Source organism: Peromyscus californicus, unplaced genomic scaffold (genome assembly GCF_007827085.1).
Source record: "Peromyscus californicus insignis strain IS unplaced genomic scaffold, ASM782708v3 Scaffold_11__1_contigs__length_118956290, whole genome shotgun sequence".
In the NCBI taxonomy this organism is placed as follows: Eukaryota; Metazoa; Chordata; class Mammalia; order Rodentia; family Cricetidae; genus Peromyscus; species Peromyscus californicus.
The window spans coordinates 70,319,202-70,335,085 of record NW_026294402.1 but is presented as its reverse complement, the minus strand read 5'-3'; the positions used below and the strand labels follow the sequence as shown (position 1 = coordinate 70,335,085).

At 43.1% G+C, this 15,884-nt stretch overlaps 1 protein-coding gene across 7 annotated transcripts in view; it reads left to right on the top strand.

Annotated features, from left to right (window-relative positions):
- Tmod3 (tropomodulin 3) overlaps nucleotides 1–12,257 on the top strand; it is a 56,710-nt gene extending 44,453 nt beyond the window's left edge. For 5 of the 7 annotated variants that reach the window (XM_052714605.1, XM_052714557.1, XM_052714567.1 and 2 more), the window contains 5 exons: nucleotides 47–177; nucleotides 1,230–1,337; nucleotides 4,126–4,269; nucleotides 5,783–5,927; nucleotides 9,861–12,257. In XM_052714605.1, coding sequence (XP_052570565.1) covers nucleotides 47–177; nucleotides 1,230–1,337; nucleotides 4,126–4,269; nucleotides 5,783–5,927; nucleotides 9,861–9,895 — 563 coding nt within the window. In that variant the 3' untranslated portion in view covers nucleotides 9,896–12,257. Of the gene's footprint in view, nucleotides 1–46; nucleotides 178–1,229; nucleotides 1,338–4,125; nucleotides 4,270–5,782; nucleotides 5,928–7,882 lie in introns of all 7 variants that reach the window. The other 2 variants (XR_008213261.1, XM_052714594.1) reach the window with 2 other exon arrangements.
- The last annotated feature ends 3,627 nt before the right edge of the window (nucleotides 12,258–15,884 follow it).

The window sequence follows — 15,884 nt, the reverse complement described above, 5'->3', positions numbered from 1 at the left end:
TTCCAGCCGACTCGGTCAACCCTTGCTCTTCTGTTTGTTCCTACAGATGTGGTAAAAGGTGAAAAGATTCTTCCAGTGTTTGATGAGCCTCCAAATCCAACCAACGTTGAAGAGAGTTTAAAGAGAATTAAGGAAAATGATTCCCGTCTTGTTGAAGTTAATTTGAATAATATAAAAGTAAGTATGTTAAGCATGCAATATACATATGTATCAACATCAACATATATGATGTTTGCTTTGAGTCAGCTGAACCCAGGTCAGTAATATGGCAGTTCTGATGTATAGTCTTAACTTCTGCTTTAAGGGCAAGTATACTAACAGTATACAAACATAGATTTCTTCAAAGTTTATAATTCAGGTATTATAGAAAATATTTTGTTACTTGCTTTTTAAAGAGTTTTTCATATAAGAATGTGGTCCTATACCTTGTCAGTAAGTTACTCTAACTTTTAAAGTACTGCCTACTTTTAAGAACTTTCGCCTTTGGTTTTTATTTTAATCAGGTTTATTAAGGTATTTTTAATATAGTTAAGTAAAATTCTTTTAATGTACAGTCCTGGGAAATAAAGCTGTAAAATACCACTGACAAGTTGTAAAACCAACAATAAATGCCTGACTAAGTGACGTAAAGCCCACCTGTAACGTCCGAAGCTCTTCGGGCCCCTGTGTTATTCCCCGTCCATCATGCCTTCTCCAGCCTTGTAGATGGAGTCCAGTTTGCAGCCTGCTGAGTCTTCCCTTTGGGCTAACACGTTTGAGACTCACCGTGTTGTGTAAGCGCCACTAGTCTGTCCTTTGTCACTGTGGAGTCGTTCTCTCCTGGGACGTGTTGTGGTTTGTTCATCCTGGAGTCCAGTAGTTGACATATGGGTTGCTTCCAGTCTAGAATGGTTATGTGTAAAGCGGCAGCACACACTTACATGTGGGGCCTTCGAAAAATAGACGTTTTTGTGTCTCTTGACCAAATGCCTAGAAATTGGCTTTCTGGGATCTGGTTTTTTGTTTTTTCAAATTATTATTACTGTTTATTTGTTTGTTTGTTTGTTTTGAGACAGGGTCTCTCTATGTAGTCCTGGCTATCTTAGAACTTGCTTTGTAGACTAGGGTGCTTGTTTGCATACTTCCTGAATATGTTTTTAAGCAAACAGTAAGTATAAGTGTATTTGATTGATGGATTGAACTTCCTGAAGCTAAAATGTTGATGGTGTTTCACATTTTTGTCTTTCAAGAATATCCCAATTCCAACTCTAAAAGATTTTGCTAAGACTTTGGAAACCAACACACATGTGAAACACTTCAGTCTTGCAGCCACCAGGAGCAATGACCCCGTGGCTGTCGTAAGTATGCTGTGATTGATACTGTCAGTAATTCCCAGCTCATGTCTACAGACCTGTGCTATAGTGAGGTTAACCGATTTGTTTTGTGAGACAGTGTCTCTCCTAGCCCAGGCTGGCCTTGGATTCATGTGCAGGCCTGAACCACTGTACCCTCTTACACTGTGACTTCGTTTACACTCATTCATTTATTGATTTATTGTGTGTGTGTGTGTGTGTGTGTGTGTGTACATGTGTCATAGTACATACGTGGAGGTCAGAGGACCACTTGCAGGAGTCGGTTCTCTCCCACCACATGGGTCCTAGGGATGGAATTCGGGTAGCCAGGCTTCCCAGCCAGTGCCCTGATCCACTGAGCCATCTCCTTGACCCAAACTGTGATTGATATACATATGGGTTTTCTTTTTTTCACTTACCATTTTACCTCACTATTTGGCACTACATTATGTACCCTGTTGTATTTTTAAATTTTTATTTGTATTTATCATTTATTTTATATATTTTTTTCCTCTTTTGGGGCAGGAAAGAGATAGGTTCCCAAGGTAACAACTCACTGGGTAACCTAAGCTGCCGTCAAATTCATGATCTTACTGCCTTGGCCTCCTCCTCATTTTTTGGGCATAAATGGTAATATGAGTAAATGATAAAGCACTGGCCTGTGAGTTAAGTTACCTGTGAGTCCCTGTCTTTAATCTCCAGGACCACAAAAAAAGAAGAAAGAATGAATTAACTCGATTTTGATTTCTCATTCAACTGAATATGTTGGAGCTCTTTTTGTGTCAGCATACAAAGGTCTGCTGTATCCTTAGCGTCTGTCGGTTCAGGGTCCCATTAGGGGTCTGTGACTCGGGGTTTGTATCAAATGCTCTCTCTGGAGATGAGTATGTGGTGTTTGTCCTTTCAGCACCAACCCTGACTTGGGTGTGTTGAGCCGCCGGCCTTACATTCCTGGGAAGATCACGTCAGTCGTCCGAAGAGCCTTTTCCTCCCCGTGGCTTTGCGCGGTCACTTTTGTTCTCCCCCACTTCCCTAGTCCCAGGTTCCCGCCCACAGTCCTCCTCGGAACACTGGCGTGGTCCCGGGCTTTCTGCTCCCCGGCATTCCTGCCTGGGCAAGCTCATCGTTTCAGTGCTGTAGGTTGTTTGGACATGCCGGTGACTCCAGTGCCCCTTGTACCCGTCTCTTTCACTCTGCACTGACCCCCAGCTACCTACTAAGTAGTGCACCTGGATGTCTAATGGACATCTCATATCAGAGACTCGGACTGAACTCCTGACTCTGTCCCCTGCCTGGTGTTTCAGTCTTTATCACCAAATGGCAGCATCAGTCTACTGTCCCTGGTAGACAGGAAACAAATTAAAAGCAATCACTCTTAACTTCCCTTTCTTACAGCCTTAAAGCATATATTCAATAATCCTGTCTTCAAAATATTTTTGGAACCCAGGATAGTCGTGCTGGCTCACACAGGTAATCCTGGTATTCAAGAGGCAGAGGCAGGAGGATTGCCATAAGTTTGAGTCCACCCTGGTTTACATAGCAGCCTCCAGGCCATTCTGGGCCGTATGATGAGATCTTATCTTTTAAGAGCAACATGGTGAGATAGATCAGCAAGTAAAGTCACATGCCAAACAGGCCTGACAGCTTTAGTTCAGTCCTCGGAACCCGTGTAAAGGCAGGAGGGGAGAACGGGCTCCACAAAGCTGTCCCCTTCCTCGTGCTCACCACAATGCATATGCATCTACACACATCATATAGACACATTCAAGGTTTTTAATGGCCAGATCCGGGTGCAGCAGTGCACTCCTTTGATTCCAGCAGTCTGGAAGTGGAAGCAGGCCAGTCTCTGAGTTCCAGACCAGACAATGCTGCAGTGTGAAGCTTGTCTCAGAGGGGGTGGGGAGGGATGGAGACGGCACTCACGTAGTGGAGTGCTCACTCAGCATGCCCAGAGGCCTGGATTTATCCCCAGGACTGCACAGACTGAATGTGGTAGGACATACCTATAATCCCAGCATTCAGGAAGAAGAGCCAGAATGATCAGATGTTCAAGGCAATCCTCAGCTCCATAGAGAGTTTGAGGCCAGCCTGGGATGCATGAGACCCTTTCTTTTTTATTTTTTTATTAAAAAGTCAGGGGAAAATAATTCAGAATCCAACCATTTCTCATGTTTTGTTACTCCTGCCCTGACCCATACAGTCTTGTCTTTTCTGGATCTTTGCAGTTGCCTCTCCAGTGAGCCATCTCTGTCTTACTCACCCTCAAACCGTAAGGGATATTAGGGAATTAGTTCCTTACAGAAACTGTGGAAGTAGGAGAGGAGATATGGAGTAGAGAATGAATGAACATGAAATATGAAGAGGAGTTGGGAATGTCAGCACCAGGAAATTACATGTGACCAAATAATCTAAAGATTATATATGGTGGGGCTGGAGAGATGGCTCAGTGGTTAGAGCACTGGCTGCTCTTCCAGAGGTCCTGAGTTCAATTCCCAGCAACCACATGGTGACTCACAACCATCTGTAATGAGATATGATGCCCTCTTCTGGTATAAGAAGCATACATGAAGATAGAGCACTCATACATAAAATAAATAAATCTTAAAAAAAAATTATATATGGTAATGTACATGGGATAAGTAAATCCATGTGAGACCTGAGCAGTAATGTAACAAGCTGAAAAATGTAAAGAGAAACTTAAGAAAGTTCAGTTTATAAATTTACTTACGGCATGTGCAGTGAAAAATGTGTGCTATCAAAATTTAATCTCCAAATGTTTTCTCTGAATTTCTAGGCATTTGCAGATATGCTAAAAGTGAACCGAACTTTGAAGAGTTTAAATATGGAGTCCAACTTCATCACAGGCACTGGGGTTTTGGCACTGATTGATGCTTTGAGAGACAATGAGACCCTGACAGAGCTCAAGATTGACAATCAGGTTGGTTCTACAGTAAGAATCGGAGGAAGCTGCAGCCCCCACTGCCAGGAGGGCTCGCTGTAGCCCTCTCAGAAAGGTGGTGGTGGAAAGGGGGTGATGAGACATTTGGGGATCCAGAATACTGATGTACCGGGTGAATATATAGCAAGTCTCTTAAAGTCAATTTAAGGAGTTAGATAGGTGGCTGACTGTGAAGACTTGCACATATGATTTAGCCCACTTTTCCCCAGCTCTTTGAGAGAGCCACACAGTAGGTAAACCTTTTGTATCTGCAGAGTATTACAGTTCCAAATACAGAGACTATGAAGAGAGTTGATTGCATGAAAGAAGAAATATAGTGCTGCAGAGATGCCTCAGTGGGTGAGAGCGCTTGCTATGATTTCAGGAGGAGCTGAGTTCAGTCTACAGCACCTCTGTAAAAAAAGCTGGCCACAGCCACATCTACCTGGATCACCTCCAGCATTGGGGGTCAGGGAAAAGCAGATCCCAGGAGCTTGATAGCCAAAACAGCAAGCGTCAGGTCCAGTGAGAGGAACATCCCAGTACCCAGGTTGCTCTGAGGACACTGTCTTTATCAGACCAGTGCAGTGCTAATGCTTTCACTTTTGTGGGGCCTCTGCCTCCCACGCGCTGGGACTAAAGGCATGCACCACCATCAGCCAGCCACGTCTAAGTTTTTTATGAACATACATGTTTATTTCTTGGGGCTTACACCTACGAGTAAAACTACTGGTTGATAAGATAATTCTGCTTTCTGAGCAATTACCAAGGGCCCACTTTGCCATATTCTTGACAGCCACTTAAACAAAGGGAAGGGTCACACTGTATTGCCCAGACTGTTCTTGGTCTAGCATCAAGTATTTCTCCCACCTCAGCCTGCCCCAGTACCTGGGACTGGAGGTGCCCACTACCGTGCCTTCTGCTTGTTCATCTTGTTTGGTTGTTGTTGGTTTGGGTTTGTTGGGGCCAAGATTGAGACAGTCTCATGTAGCCCAGGCTACCTTCTCTGTGTGAGAAGATGACCTTAAACATGTGCTGTCAGCTCTCAGTACTAGGGTCACGAGTGTGCACCTCCATACCTGATGTAGTTCCTCAGCCTTTCTTTCTGTCTCTTTCATCAGTATGAGGTGGCACTCACAGTATCCACACTGCTTTTCATTTCTATATGAGCTTTTGGTGTCTCTTGAACTTTTTAAAAATGTATTTCTTGCCTGATGGTGGTGGCACATGCCTTTAATCCCAGCACTCGGGAGGCAGAGGCAGGTGGATCTCTGTGAGTTCAAGGCCAGCCTGGGCTACAGAGTGAGTTCCAGGACATGCTCCAAAGCTACACAGAGAAACCCTGTCTCAAAAAACTAGAAAAAAAAAATGTATTTCTTATGTATGTTGTAGAAATTGGGAAAACTTAAGAGACCAACAGACTCAGCATGGAAGTGAGTCTTAATTTTTTTTTTTACCTAAAAATGTTTTGATCTGGTTTATTAATATCATTCTTTGTTTCTGATCCTTCCAGAGACAGCAGTTGGGCACAGCTGTAGAATTAGAAATGGCCAAGATGCTCGAAGAAAATACGAATATCCTTAAATTTGGGTATCAGTTCACGCAGCAGGGACCCCGAACCAGGGCGGCCAATGCTATAACGAAAAACAACGACTTGGGTAAGATGTGTGCAATGCTCAGTTAAGTCTCCCAATACCGCACCAAGCTCTTTTAGAAATAAATTGTAACATGGAAAAATAGCCTGTCCTTGGTGTCCAGTGCTGCTCGGTCCTTTATTCAGTGAGTCAGAGCTGTGCCAGGGTGTAGTGGTCTTCCTGTCGATGGCGAACCACGTCTGTGACAAGCACGTGCTAGCTTTACATGACGCTTTCCAGGACAGATGCTTTGTTCTTGGTTGCCACTTCCTCCTTGTGCTTTGAAACAGAGTCCACCACCACCAGAGAGCATTCTGCCTGTTTACCAAGCAGATCCAGACAGGAATTCAGTTTTATATTATGAAATATCGAGTGAGTATAGTTAAACTCTCTAGCCTGTCTGTGTGCAGTGCCCCTCCTCCTGCACTCACCTGCCTCAGTGATCCCAATTCTCTTGTGGTCCCTGATCGAAATGAACTCTCTGGTCCTGGATGAGTTAATAAATACTGTGCTTGTAATTTTGTTTCTCTGTGTTTCCAGAAAGTGACTCTCTTTTTAAGTTATGCAATTTACCACTGAAATGTTTGACAAGATTCATTGTAGGCAAGAAGTAAAAATAAGTCCTCTCAACAGGGGTGGCATTTCCGAGCAGCGTAGTTCTTTTAAGTTTCAGCCAGATTTGCATTTATGTTGCTGTGGTTTTATTCCTTTAATCTAGTTATGTTGTAGAATATTATTTTAAGGTGTGTTACTTTTGATTATACTGCATTTCTTTAACTCTGTGAAGCTGTGTTACTGTGCCTGTCTAAAACACCTGATGGTCTAATAAAGAGCTGAACAGCCAATAGTGAGGGAGGAGAAAGGATGGGCAGGCAGAAAGAATTAATAGAAGGAGAAATCTGGGAGAAGAAAGATCAAGGAATGAGAGAGGAAGGAGGATTTCAGGGGCCAGCCACCCAGCTACACAGCCAGACACGGAGTAAGAAGGAAATAAAAGTTATACAGGAATTAAAGATAAAAGCCCAGAGGCAAAAGGTAGAAGGGATAATTTAAAGGTAAGTGAAGCTAGCTAGAAACAAGCCAAGCTAAGGCCGGGCATTTATAATTGAGAATAAGCCTCTGTGTATGAGTTATTTGGGAGCTGGGTGGTGGGCCCCCAAAAGAGCAAAAACAAACCACAGCACGTGACAATAAGGAGATTCCTGGAGGGGGCACTGCATGTATAGAGGGTTGGATGTGAGAGCAAGCTCTACAATAAACTCTCCTTGCATACTTGTTTGAATAAATACAGATTTTTTAAATGATATCACGGCAGGGAAGAGAGGGGATTGATAGGGATGGGAGAGAGACAAGGGTGGGGTGAGAATAACTGGAATGCATCATATTTGTATATGAGCATGAAGTACGGTCAACATTACGAAGATGGGTGGGAAAGACGGAGCAGGGGGTTAATAGAAGGTGCTAAAACTACACGACAAAGAACTTAGTTGTTTGCTTTTTATGTTTTATGTTGGAGGCATTTGGGAGCTAGTATAGGCTATGTGATTATCACAGTACTTTAAAAGAAAAAAATAACATGATTGTTTTGTAGACTGAAAGTGAGGTTAGTTAAGACTTATCAACAGTGGCTACCAGTGAAGGATCAAGAATTTTTACTCTCATGAAGTAGGTTTTGGGAACAAAGATTAGACACCAGGTGACGAAGAATAATCAAGACTGGCCTCTGCCCTTTGCCCTCTGCCCTGCTGTGCACACAGCAGCTGCCTCAGATCTGCTCACAGCTTCATTCTCTTCCAGTGCACTGTGGTCTCTGCCCGTAGACTTGGCAGAGAGCCTGGGAACCGTGCTTTCTAACCCAGGGGTCCCAGCGGCCTGACCTGACAGTCTCCTGAAAGAACTCTCCTTCAGCTTGCAAATGGGGCTCTCTCAGATCTTGTCCTCATCTTTATAATATCTTCTCATTGTCTTCTTACTCTCAGCTGTCCATTGAAATACTTCTGCCTACTCGCCATCTCTCCAGCTAAGAAGTGTCCGAGCTCTAACAGAAAAGAGGTTGTATGGTCCACATACAATAGTCACTTCTACACTGAGCTGTTCCTCTGTACACTAGCTAAGTGCCTAATCGGCTTCTCTGGAGTTGTGTTTGCTGTGCTCTGTCCTGTAGATCCTGTCTGTAATGCCTTTAACATTGTTTTAGCATGCATTTTAACATCTGAAATGGCTTGCCAAAACCAGTCCACCCTGCCCTAAGACTTGCCTGGTGTTTTCCTTTTCAATGCCTGTTTGTATTTGTATTTCTTTCTGGTCTCCTTGACTTTTTTCTCCCTCAACTTTTCAGTAGACACTTGAAGCTTGTTCCTCATTACTATAGGTTAGATCAGACAGAGTTAGGAAAAGGTGAGTAGGTAAGTATAGTTTGTGGAGACTGTAGCCTTTGCTTTTATTTTTTCAACTCCACCCAGCCCGTGACTGGACAGTCCTCCTAGACACCAGCAGCCAGCAGTCAGAATAGCATGGGAGCAGCCATAACTGTGGCTGGGCAGGAGCCAGCACACTCTTGACTAGCTCCTCTGACAGCCAACTCAGGCTAGAAAGAGGCAGTGCCTTGTGACCCGCTTCTGGAGGGAACGTGGGGACTCAGCAGTCAGTCAGAGTGCAAAGCAGCAAAGCAATAGCACAGGAGAGCAGCGCCTCCTGGCGGCCAGGTTGCCTTTTCCTCACTAGGAACATGGCTGCCCTCGGGGCCAACGTGTAGTCTCACAGCGGTGGGTGGAGAGGAGTCCTCTCTATTAAACACTTACTGTGTTCTCTGCACTCCTCTGTGCACCACGTTGTCACGGAGAGCTGTGAGGATTAGATACCGTTATTCTCCTCCCAGAGAGGAAAGTTGAGACTCCGAGAGGCTGACTGCCAAAGCACACACCCAGAACAGTGACAGAGCTGTGGTTATGTCCCCTTCCTGACTCTTTGAAGAGTGGTCAGCCATAGTGTTGAATACTGACGTGGTGACTTTTGGTAAATGCCCTTGGTGACTGATAGTCAAAAGAGCAAGATAGCCGAAGAGCTTACTTGCTACTGGCGAGCTCGGCAATGGTTTCACGTCACCAGTCCATGAAGAGACCAAGCGTCGTCAGGTCCCTGCATCTTGTTTGCTCCGTCATCTGGACTAGTTGGTTAGCCACTTTCTGGAGCCAACGTTTATAGGACCCAGATGGAAAATTTGTAAAGAGAAGGGAGATTTGGAAAACAGTTCAAAGTCAGTTATTAGAAATGATGCAAGTATTTTTATAGATTCCTTCCATGTAAGGAAATATGGTGTATCTAACCAGGGGAACATGCAAATACTTTCAATAAAAATTTTTAAACTTTATTTTGTGTATTGGTGTTTTGCCTGCATGTATGTCTTTGTACCATGTGTGTGCCTAGTACCAGTAGAGGCCGCAAGTAGATGTCAGATCCTCTGGAACTAGAGTTACAGACAGTTGTGAACTGCCATGTGGGCGCTGGGAATCGAACCTAGGTCCTCTGGAAGAGCATTGAACCATTTCTCCAGCCCCCTAATATAACTTCTTAGCCACAGCTTGCTGGTGTCATTGTAAACGTTATTGTATTAACCAATCTTTTCTCTAAACTTAGGCATACTTTTTTGTCTGTAAGCAAATGGCTTGAAAAGTGAGTGCTGAACACTCACTGAACACTGCTTTAGGTTTCTAACCAGCTATATGGAAGCACCTATAACATAAGATACATAGCTCTTGTTTAGAAGTCTCTTGAGTTTCATCAAGTAATGACAGTGGCAAGTGACTGAGCCTTCTTTATTAATGGTCATATGAATCAGAAGTACTCAGTTCACTTTTATGAGATGTTGACTGCATTATACAGAAACTTGTTACAAGCAAGTTAGCAATTTATAAACCAATAGGGATTCATAACAGACTTTATTTTTTCTTCCCACAGTGCGCAAGAGGCGAGTTGAAGGAGACCACCAGTAAGAGTGCCACGGGTAACCTTTGGAAGCCTACAGATCACCAAAGGCTCCTGTTGGTGACAGTAGATGTAAAAATGTCCTGGGTAGAAGGGAAAAGACTGGAAATCTTTTTTTAACCATATGCATTATTTTCCTAGCTTAAAGTATTATGTTTGATTATTTGTAAAATCAGTAATTAGTATTTTATACTTGTAGACTTTCTACTGAAATCATTTTAATTTAGATTAATTGAATGATTTATAATTTTTAGATAAAAATGCAGGTGTAGAAAGTTTCAGAAGTCATGTATGTAAGAATAATTTGAACACCTTGAGGACCAATCTTTTTTAAATCAAAAAGGGACATTGCTGACCGACCAACTGTTAGTGTTGCTTCTTGTACATAAAGGATAGGGCACATGGCAGTTTCCTTTTTAAAAATCCATGAATTTGGGGCCAGGCGGTGGTGGCGCACGCCTTTAATCCCAGCACTCTGGAGACAGAGTCAGGCGGATCTCTGTGAGTTCGAGGCCAGCCTGGTCTACAGAGCGAGATCCAGGTCAGGCACCAAAACTACAGAGAAACCCTGTCTCGAAAAGCAAAACAAAACAAAACAAAATCCATGAATTTGGCAAGAGTTTGCTTTTTCCTTATTAGGGAAATAAAATTTCAGAATTTTGAAAGATGACTCATAATCTGATATATCTACATAATCCAAAGCAGGCCTCCAGGAGACGACCGGTCCTCTTCTGGGAGACAGAACGTTCCTCTGCGTTGCAGGTTTCTGTACTTGTTCAATGGACCTCAGCTGCACTGGGGTTGGTTTTTTGTTTTTGTTTTTTTTTTTTTTTTTTGCGTTTGTTTGTTAATAGTCCTTAATTCTGCTCCACTGCCTACCTTGTTTGAAAGTATAGTTATATCTAAGGTTACTACAGTATTTCATCTTGCTGTGGGCATTAAATTTTTGTAAAAGCTAATGGTTAAAAAAGCATCCAAGTAGAGAGGTTATTTTCTTCTCCACAAAAGGCTCTTGCCAATACTCAGTTAGAGTAAAAGAAAAAAAGAAAGGTGCTGTTAGATAATGGAGGGAGTCCAAGCCCCCAAACTGGCAGGATGGCAGTTAAACTGATGAGCACTGTCAGTTAGAAACTAAAACATGAGCTGGCTCTGATGGCTCACTCCTATAATCCTGGCACCTGGGAAGCTGAGAAAGGAATATTTCCACATGTTCAAAGCCCGGCTGGACTACATAGGAAATTCCAGGTTAGCCTGTGAATGTGAGAACCTGTGTTAAGAAAAGAAAGATCTGTACTGTGTGGTAAGACACTTCCTATGTGCCGCCACAGGTGCAGTGCAGCATTTCATGCACAGTTAATCCCCGCTCCACAGTGTACCAGCCACACAAAAACTGCTATTCTTCAGAAACCCAGCCTTAGTAGGTGCTTCCTTCTGGTACTTTTAAAACTCCATATCGTAACGAAAGAGAAAAAAAAAGTTGTATAGCGTAGGTTATCTTTATGACCCAGGCGTTAGAGTGAGGACTTGAGCAGCGTACCGCAGAGTGGGGTTGGGCGAGGCTGCACACTGATGCCCTTCTTGAGGATTGGGGTTTGTGTCTGTGCCCTGTCCCAGAGCAGCTCCTACAGGAGTAGCAGAGGCAGTCACAGCCACAGACAACAGAGAGGAACAGGTCCAGTGGAGCACGAACAAGTTGACTTTTGTCTATACATTCCAGTTCTGTTCTGTAATGCATTGTGTATCTGAAGAAAATACTTCTTTATAAGTAACTTAAGTGTGAACTCATCTGATTGAATAGGGAGGCAGAAGCAGGTGGATCTCTGAGTTCCAGGACAGCTATTACACAGAGAAACCCTGTCTTGAAAAATAAACAAACAAAAAAAGAATTATAATGGAGAACAGTGTTTACCTTGATCTTTAAAAGTGTGGCACCTCTTGACTTTTTAGTAACTCGGTATTTTCAAATTCCTCTGAGACTTTTATGACATAGTAATAAATTAGGACTTTGCAACAGTTTTAATTTTAACCCAGAGATTTTCTAAACCCTCGGGTTTTATGTCAAGTTAAATGGTTTATTCTTAGATAAAAATAACATTCATGTTTTTAAATTGCTCTTTTAAAAAGCTTTAAATTGCCCATTTTATAAAACTGTGTGTTCATATTTGTCTTGTTATAATTTTCAGTATGTCCACATGAAATTGTATGTGTTAAATTCAATGTTAGTGGCTAATATTAATACCTTGAAAGTAGATTTTGGTGCTATACACTTATTATAGCTAAAACCTACTGGAGTTTAAAGAATAAGTAAAAGACATTTTCTAAAGGTGCCTATCATTTCAAAGACCAAATAAACATTTTGTGTTAAAAGTATTAGCAGACTGTTGGTGATTTTGAGGAGAGTGTCCGTGACCATTAAGTTGTACATTATCACTAATCAAATTAGCCACACACTTTATACAAGGGGGCACTCCTGAAAAGTTATGTAAAAGATATGTAAATAGAACTTTAGAAATTGTTTTCCAACTGATAATCCCTTCATGTGTTTTCCTTTAAAGGCGATATGATAAAATTATAACAGAGAAGTGTCTTAATAAAGTATTAGTTGTATGCTACATCATGTTTAACTCGTATTGCCACTAAAAATAAGTTATTAGGCTTCATAAAACCTCTGGTTCCCAGGGCTGTCTCACTTTTCCTGTCTAAAGTCAAGAACCACTGTTACCACTGTTAGCCAGCAAATGAATGGCTCTGCTGGAGTCACAGCCACCGGCACCCTGGAGCCCCGCCGTGTCTGGCTGGACTCTGCCAGTGCTGCTTCGCTTTGAACAGCAGCGACTAAAGACATGGCACCCAAGAGAAATGAACCTGTGGGCATTTGAGAGACTACTCCTGCTGTTGCTGCCAGGCACAGGTGTGAGTTCTGGGATCTGAACATCTGTCTGTAGATCTGTCTTCTCCATCAATTCTAACAGATGACCATGCTTTCTAGATAGTTCTCACCCTTAACACTTGCCATTAAATTGAGAAAGTACCTTCCACAGATAAGGATTTTATGTCATGTTGACTTTTCTGCACTATAATTTGGTTCCATGAGTCCTTCCTTATAAAAATTAAACATAGGGGCTGGAGAGATGGCTCAGTCATTAAGAGCATTGGCTGCTCTTTCAGAGGTCCCAGGTTCAGTTCCACATCAGGCAGCTCAAAATCTCCTGTAACTCCAGTTCAGATATGATGCCCTCCTTTGGCGTCTGTGGGCACCTGCACACATGTGGTACACATGTAGACAAGCAGGCACACACACATACACAGAAAATAACAAAAACAACATGCAGACTTTACAGTAAACATAACAATGCATTTTAAATAAATAAATTTAAAGATTTATTGATTATGTATACAGTGTTCTGCTTGCACGTATCCCTGCAGGCCAGAAGAGGGCACCAGATCTCATTACAGATGGTTGTGAGCCACCATGTGGTTGCTGGGAGTTGAACTCAGAACCTTTGGAAGAACAGCCAGTGCTCTTAACCACTGAGCCATCTCTCCGGCCCCACATTTCATTAACTTTAAACTTCACTTTTCAGTCTTGTCATTTAGAAGGGCCAACCTTAGAGGTAAGGTAGGAAAAAAGATACTTCTCAGTAAATTATTTTAACCATTGCCACTATTATTTTTATGTTTTTGCTTTGTCATGTATTTTAGAAAGCCTTAGTTAAAGGGCAAAGGATTGGACCTGAGGTATCTGTTTTAAAGGCCAGGTGAAAATAGACTATAACACTACAATACCATTTGCTGTTTTATTAACTGATGCAAGTTCACACCTTTAGGGTAACCCCTCACCCTTAAAGATTTCATTCCTTTTGCCTACATTGTCAGTGTTTTGATACGGAGCAAATCCCTTAAAAATCTTTCAGATATTGTAGTTTATATATTCAGATAGGTTTGAGAATGTGTGTGCATGTGCATGCTTATGTGGACACATGCCAAGGCACACGTGGAGGTTATGGGACAATTCTGAAGTCGATTTTCTCCTTCCACCTTTACATGGCTCCTGGAGATCAAAACAAGCACCTTTACCCTCCATACCAGCTCTCTGGCCCCACTTTTTTTAAAGGTGGATTTTTATATTACAACCCATAATCCAGAGAGCCCAATTACCATTTTCACAAGAGCACCAAGGACACAGTTTCTAAGAGTTTGCTTCCTTTCTCCTTGCTCGCATTCAGTAGCTAGACTATATATACTCTCAACTAAATAAACAAAATGAAAAGAACTCCCAATGGAGAGTTCTTACACAATTCCTAATAATTCAGATGTCTCTACTTCAGTTATTAAGAAAATACAGAAGCCGAGTGGGTCTCTGTGAGTTCAAGACCAGCCTGGTCTGCAAATCGAGTTCCAGGACAGGCTCCAAAAAAATGGTACACAGAGAAACCGTGTCTTGGAAAAAAAAGAAAAAAGAAAAAGAAAAGAAAATATAGTTGAGGCCATGTTGGGTCAAGGCAGCTGGTTGTGTAGGCTGAACCACTCTGTGCACTTACAGAATGACTGAGTTGTCCTGAAGATCTCCAGCCCCAGATGCCAATGCCGTAGTCAGAGCCAGCCTGGCTTCCTGCTGAAGGCCTCCAGTCTGCATTCTCTAATGCATACTGTTAGCCTTTCCGCCTGCAGCACTGATGGCCCCTGCCCTCTGAGTGAGGCAGAAGGTGGCACAAATTTTGTTCACCTTCTGGATCTGTTCAGCATACTCACTTGTCTTTTTTGGTGTTCCACAAATAAGATCCATGCTTGAGTTTACTTCCTGTAGTAGCCATCTATCTTAGTTAGGGTTTCTAGGTCATGATGAGACACCATGACCACAGCAACTCTTATAAAGGAAAACATTTAATTGGGGGCTGGCTTACAGTTCAGAGGTTTAGTCCATTATCGTGGAGGGAAGCATGGTAGCATGCTGACAGATGTGATCTGGAGAAGAGGCTGAGAGTTCTATGTTTGGATCGGCAGGCAGCAGGAAGAGAGTGACACTGGGCCTGACTTGAGCTTCTGAAACCTCAGAGCCCATCCCCGGTGACATACTTCCTCAACAAGGCCACACCTAATAGTGCCACTCCCCGGTGGCCAAGCATTCAAATCTATGAGCTTATGGGGGCCATTGCTATTCAAACCACATCATCCAACAGCTGTATCTACCTCAGAGAACACAGCTCCCCTGCCACCAAAGTCAAGTTGAGCCCATTACAGCCCAGAGACCTGTCTTCTGTCCTCAGCACACGTTCAGCTCTTGACTCCTCTTTGCATTGGTCAACGGAAGTATCCTGGTATGAGGCAGAGCGTCTCCACCTGCCAAGATCCTGGTTTCTCCAGATTGGATTCATTTGGGGGAAAACTGTAGCCCTCAGAACCGCCTTCTCCAGTGATCAAAGGTGGCATAGCAAACCAAGGTCGCTGAGAACAGGACCGTGTGTTATTGCGTATCTTTATGTCTGTGCCTGGCTTCGCACCATGGAACCCTTTTGTGTATTGCTTTGACACCCCCACTTCCCCAGTTATCCAGCAGTGTGCCTTCTTAAAGGGCCCGATAGTGAGGTTCACAACAGCCTTTCACCTGTTGTCACAGGACACTGCAGCCTTGTGCTCTTGAGGGTGCACCATTCCAGGCACCACGGCCTTGGAGGCAGAGACTAAAACATCAGTAGTTTCTCTTTCCCCTCAGCAGGAGTCATTGGTTCCCTTCTCTTGTGGCTAGTAAATACTCTTCCTGATGCAATGTGAAGTTTCAACTTCTGAAGGCTGGAAAGCCAAGGCCTGGATGCCGGCAGATTGAGATCTGGTTTGCAAATGGCCTCCTCACTGAATGTCATGCGGCAGAACAAGCAGCAGCAAGTTCCCTCTAGGTGTTTCTCCGTTGGTATGTGTTCTGGTGGGAGCTCCACCTCAGCCCCTGGCACCCATGTACCCAAAGAGTCTGGAATGTTCTGGTGGAAGCTCCACCTCAAC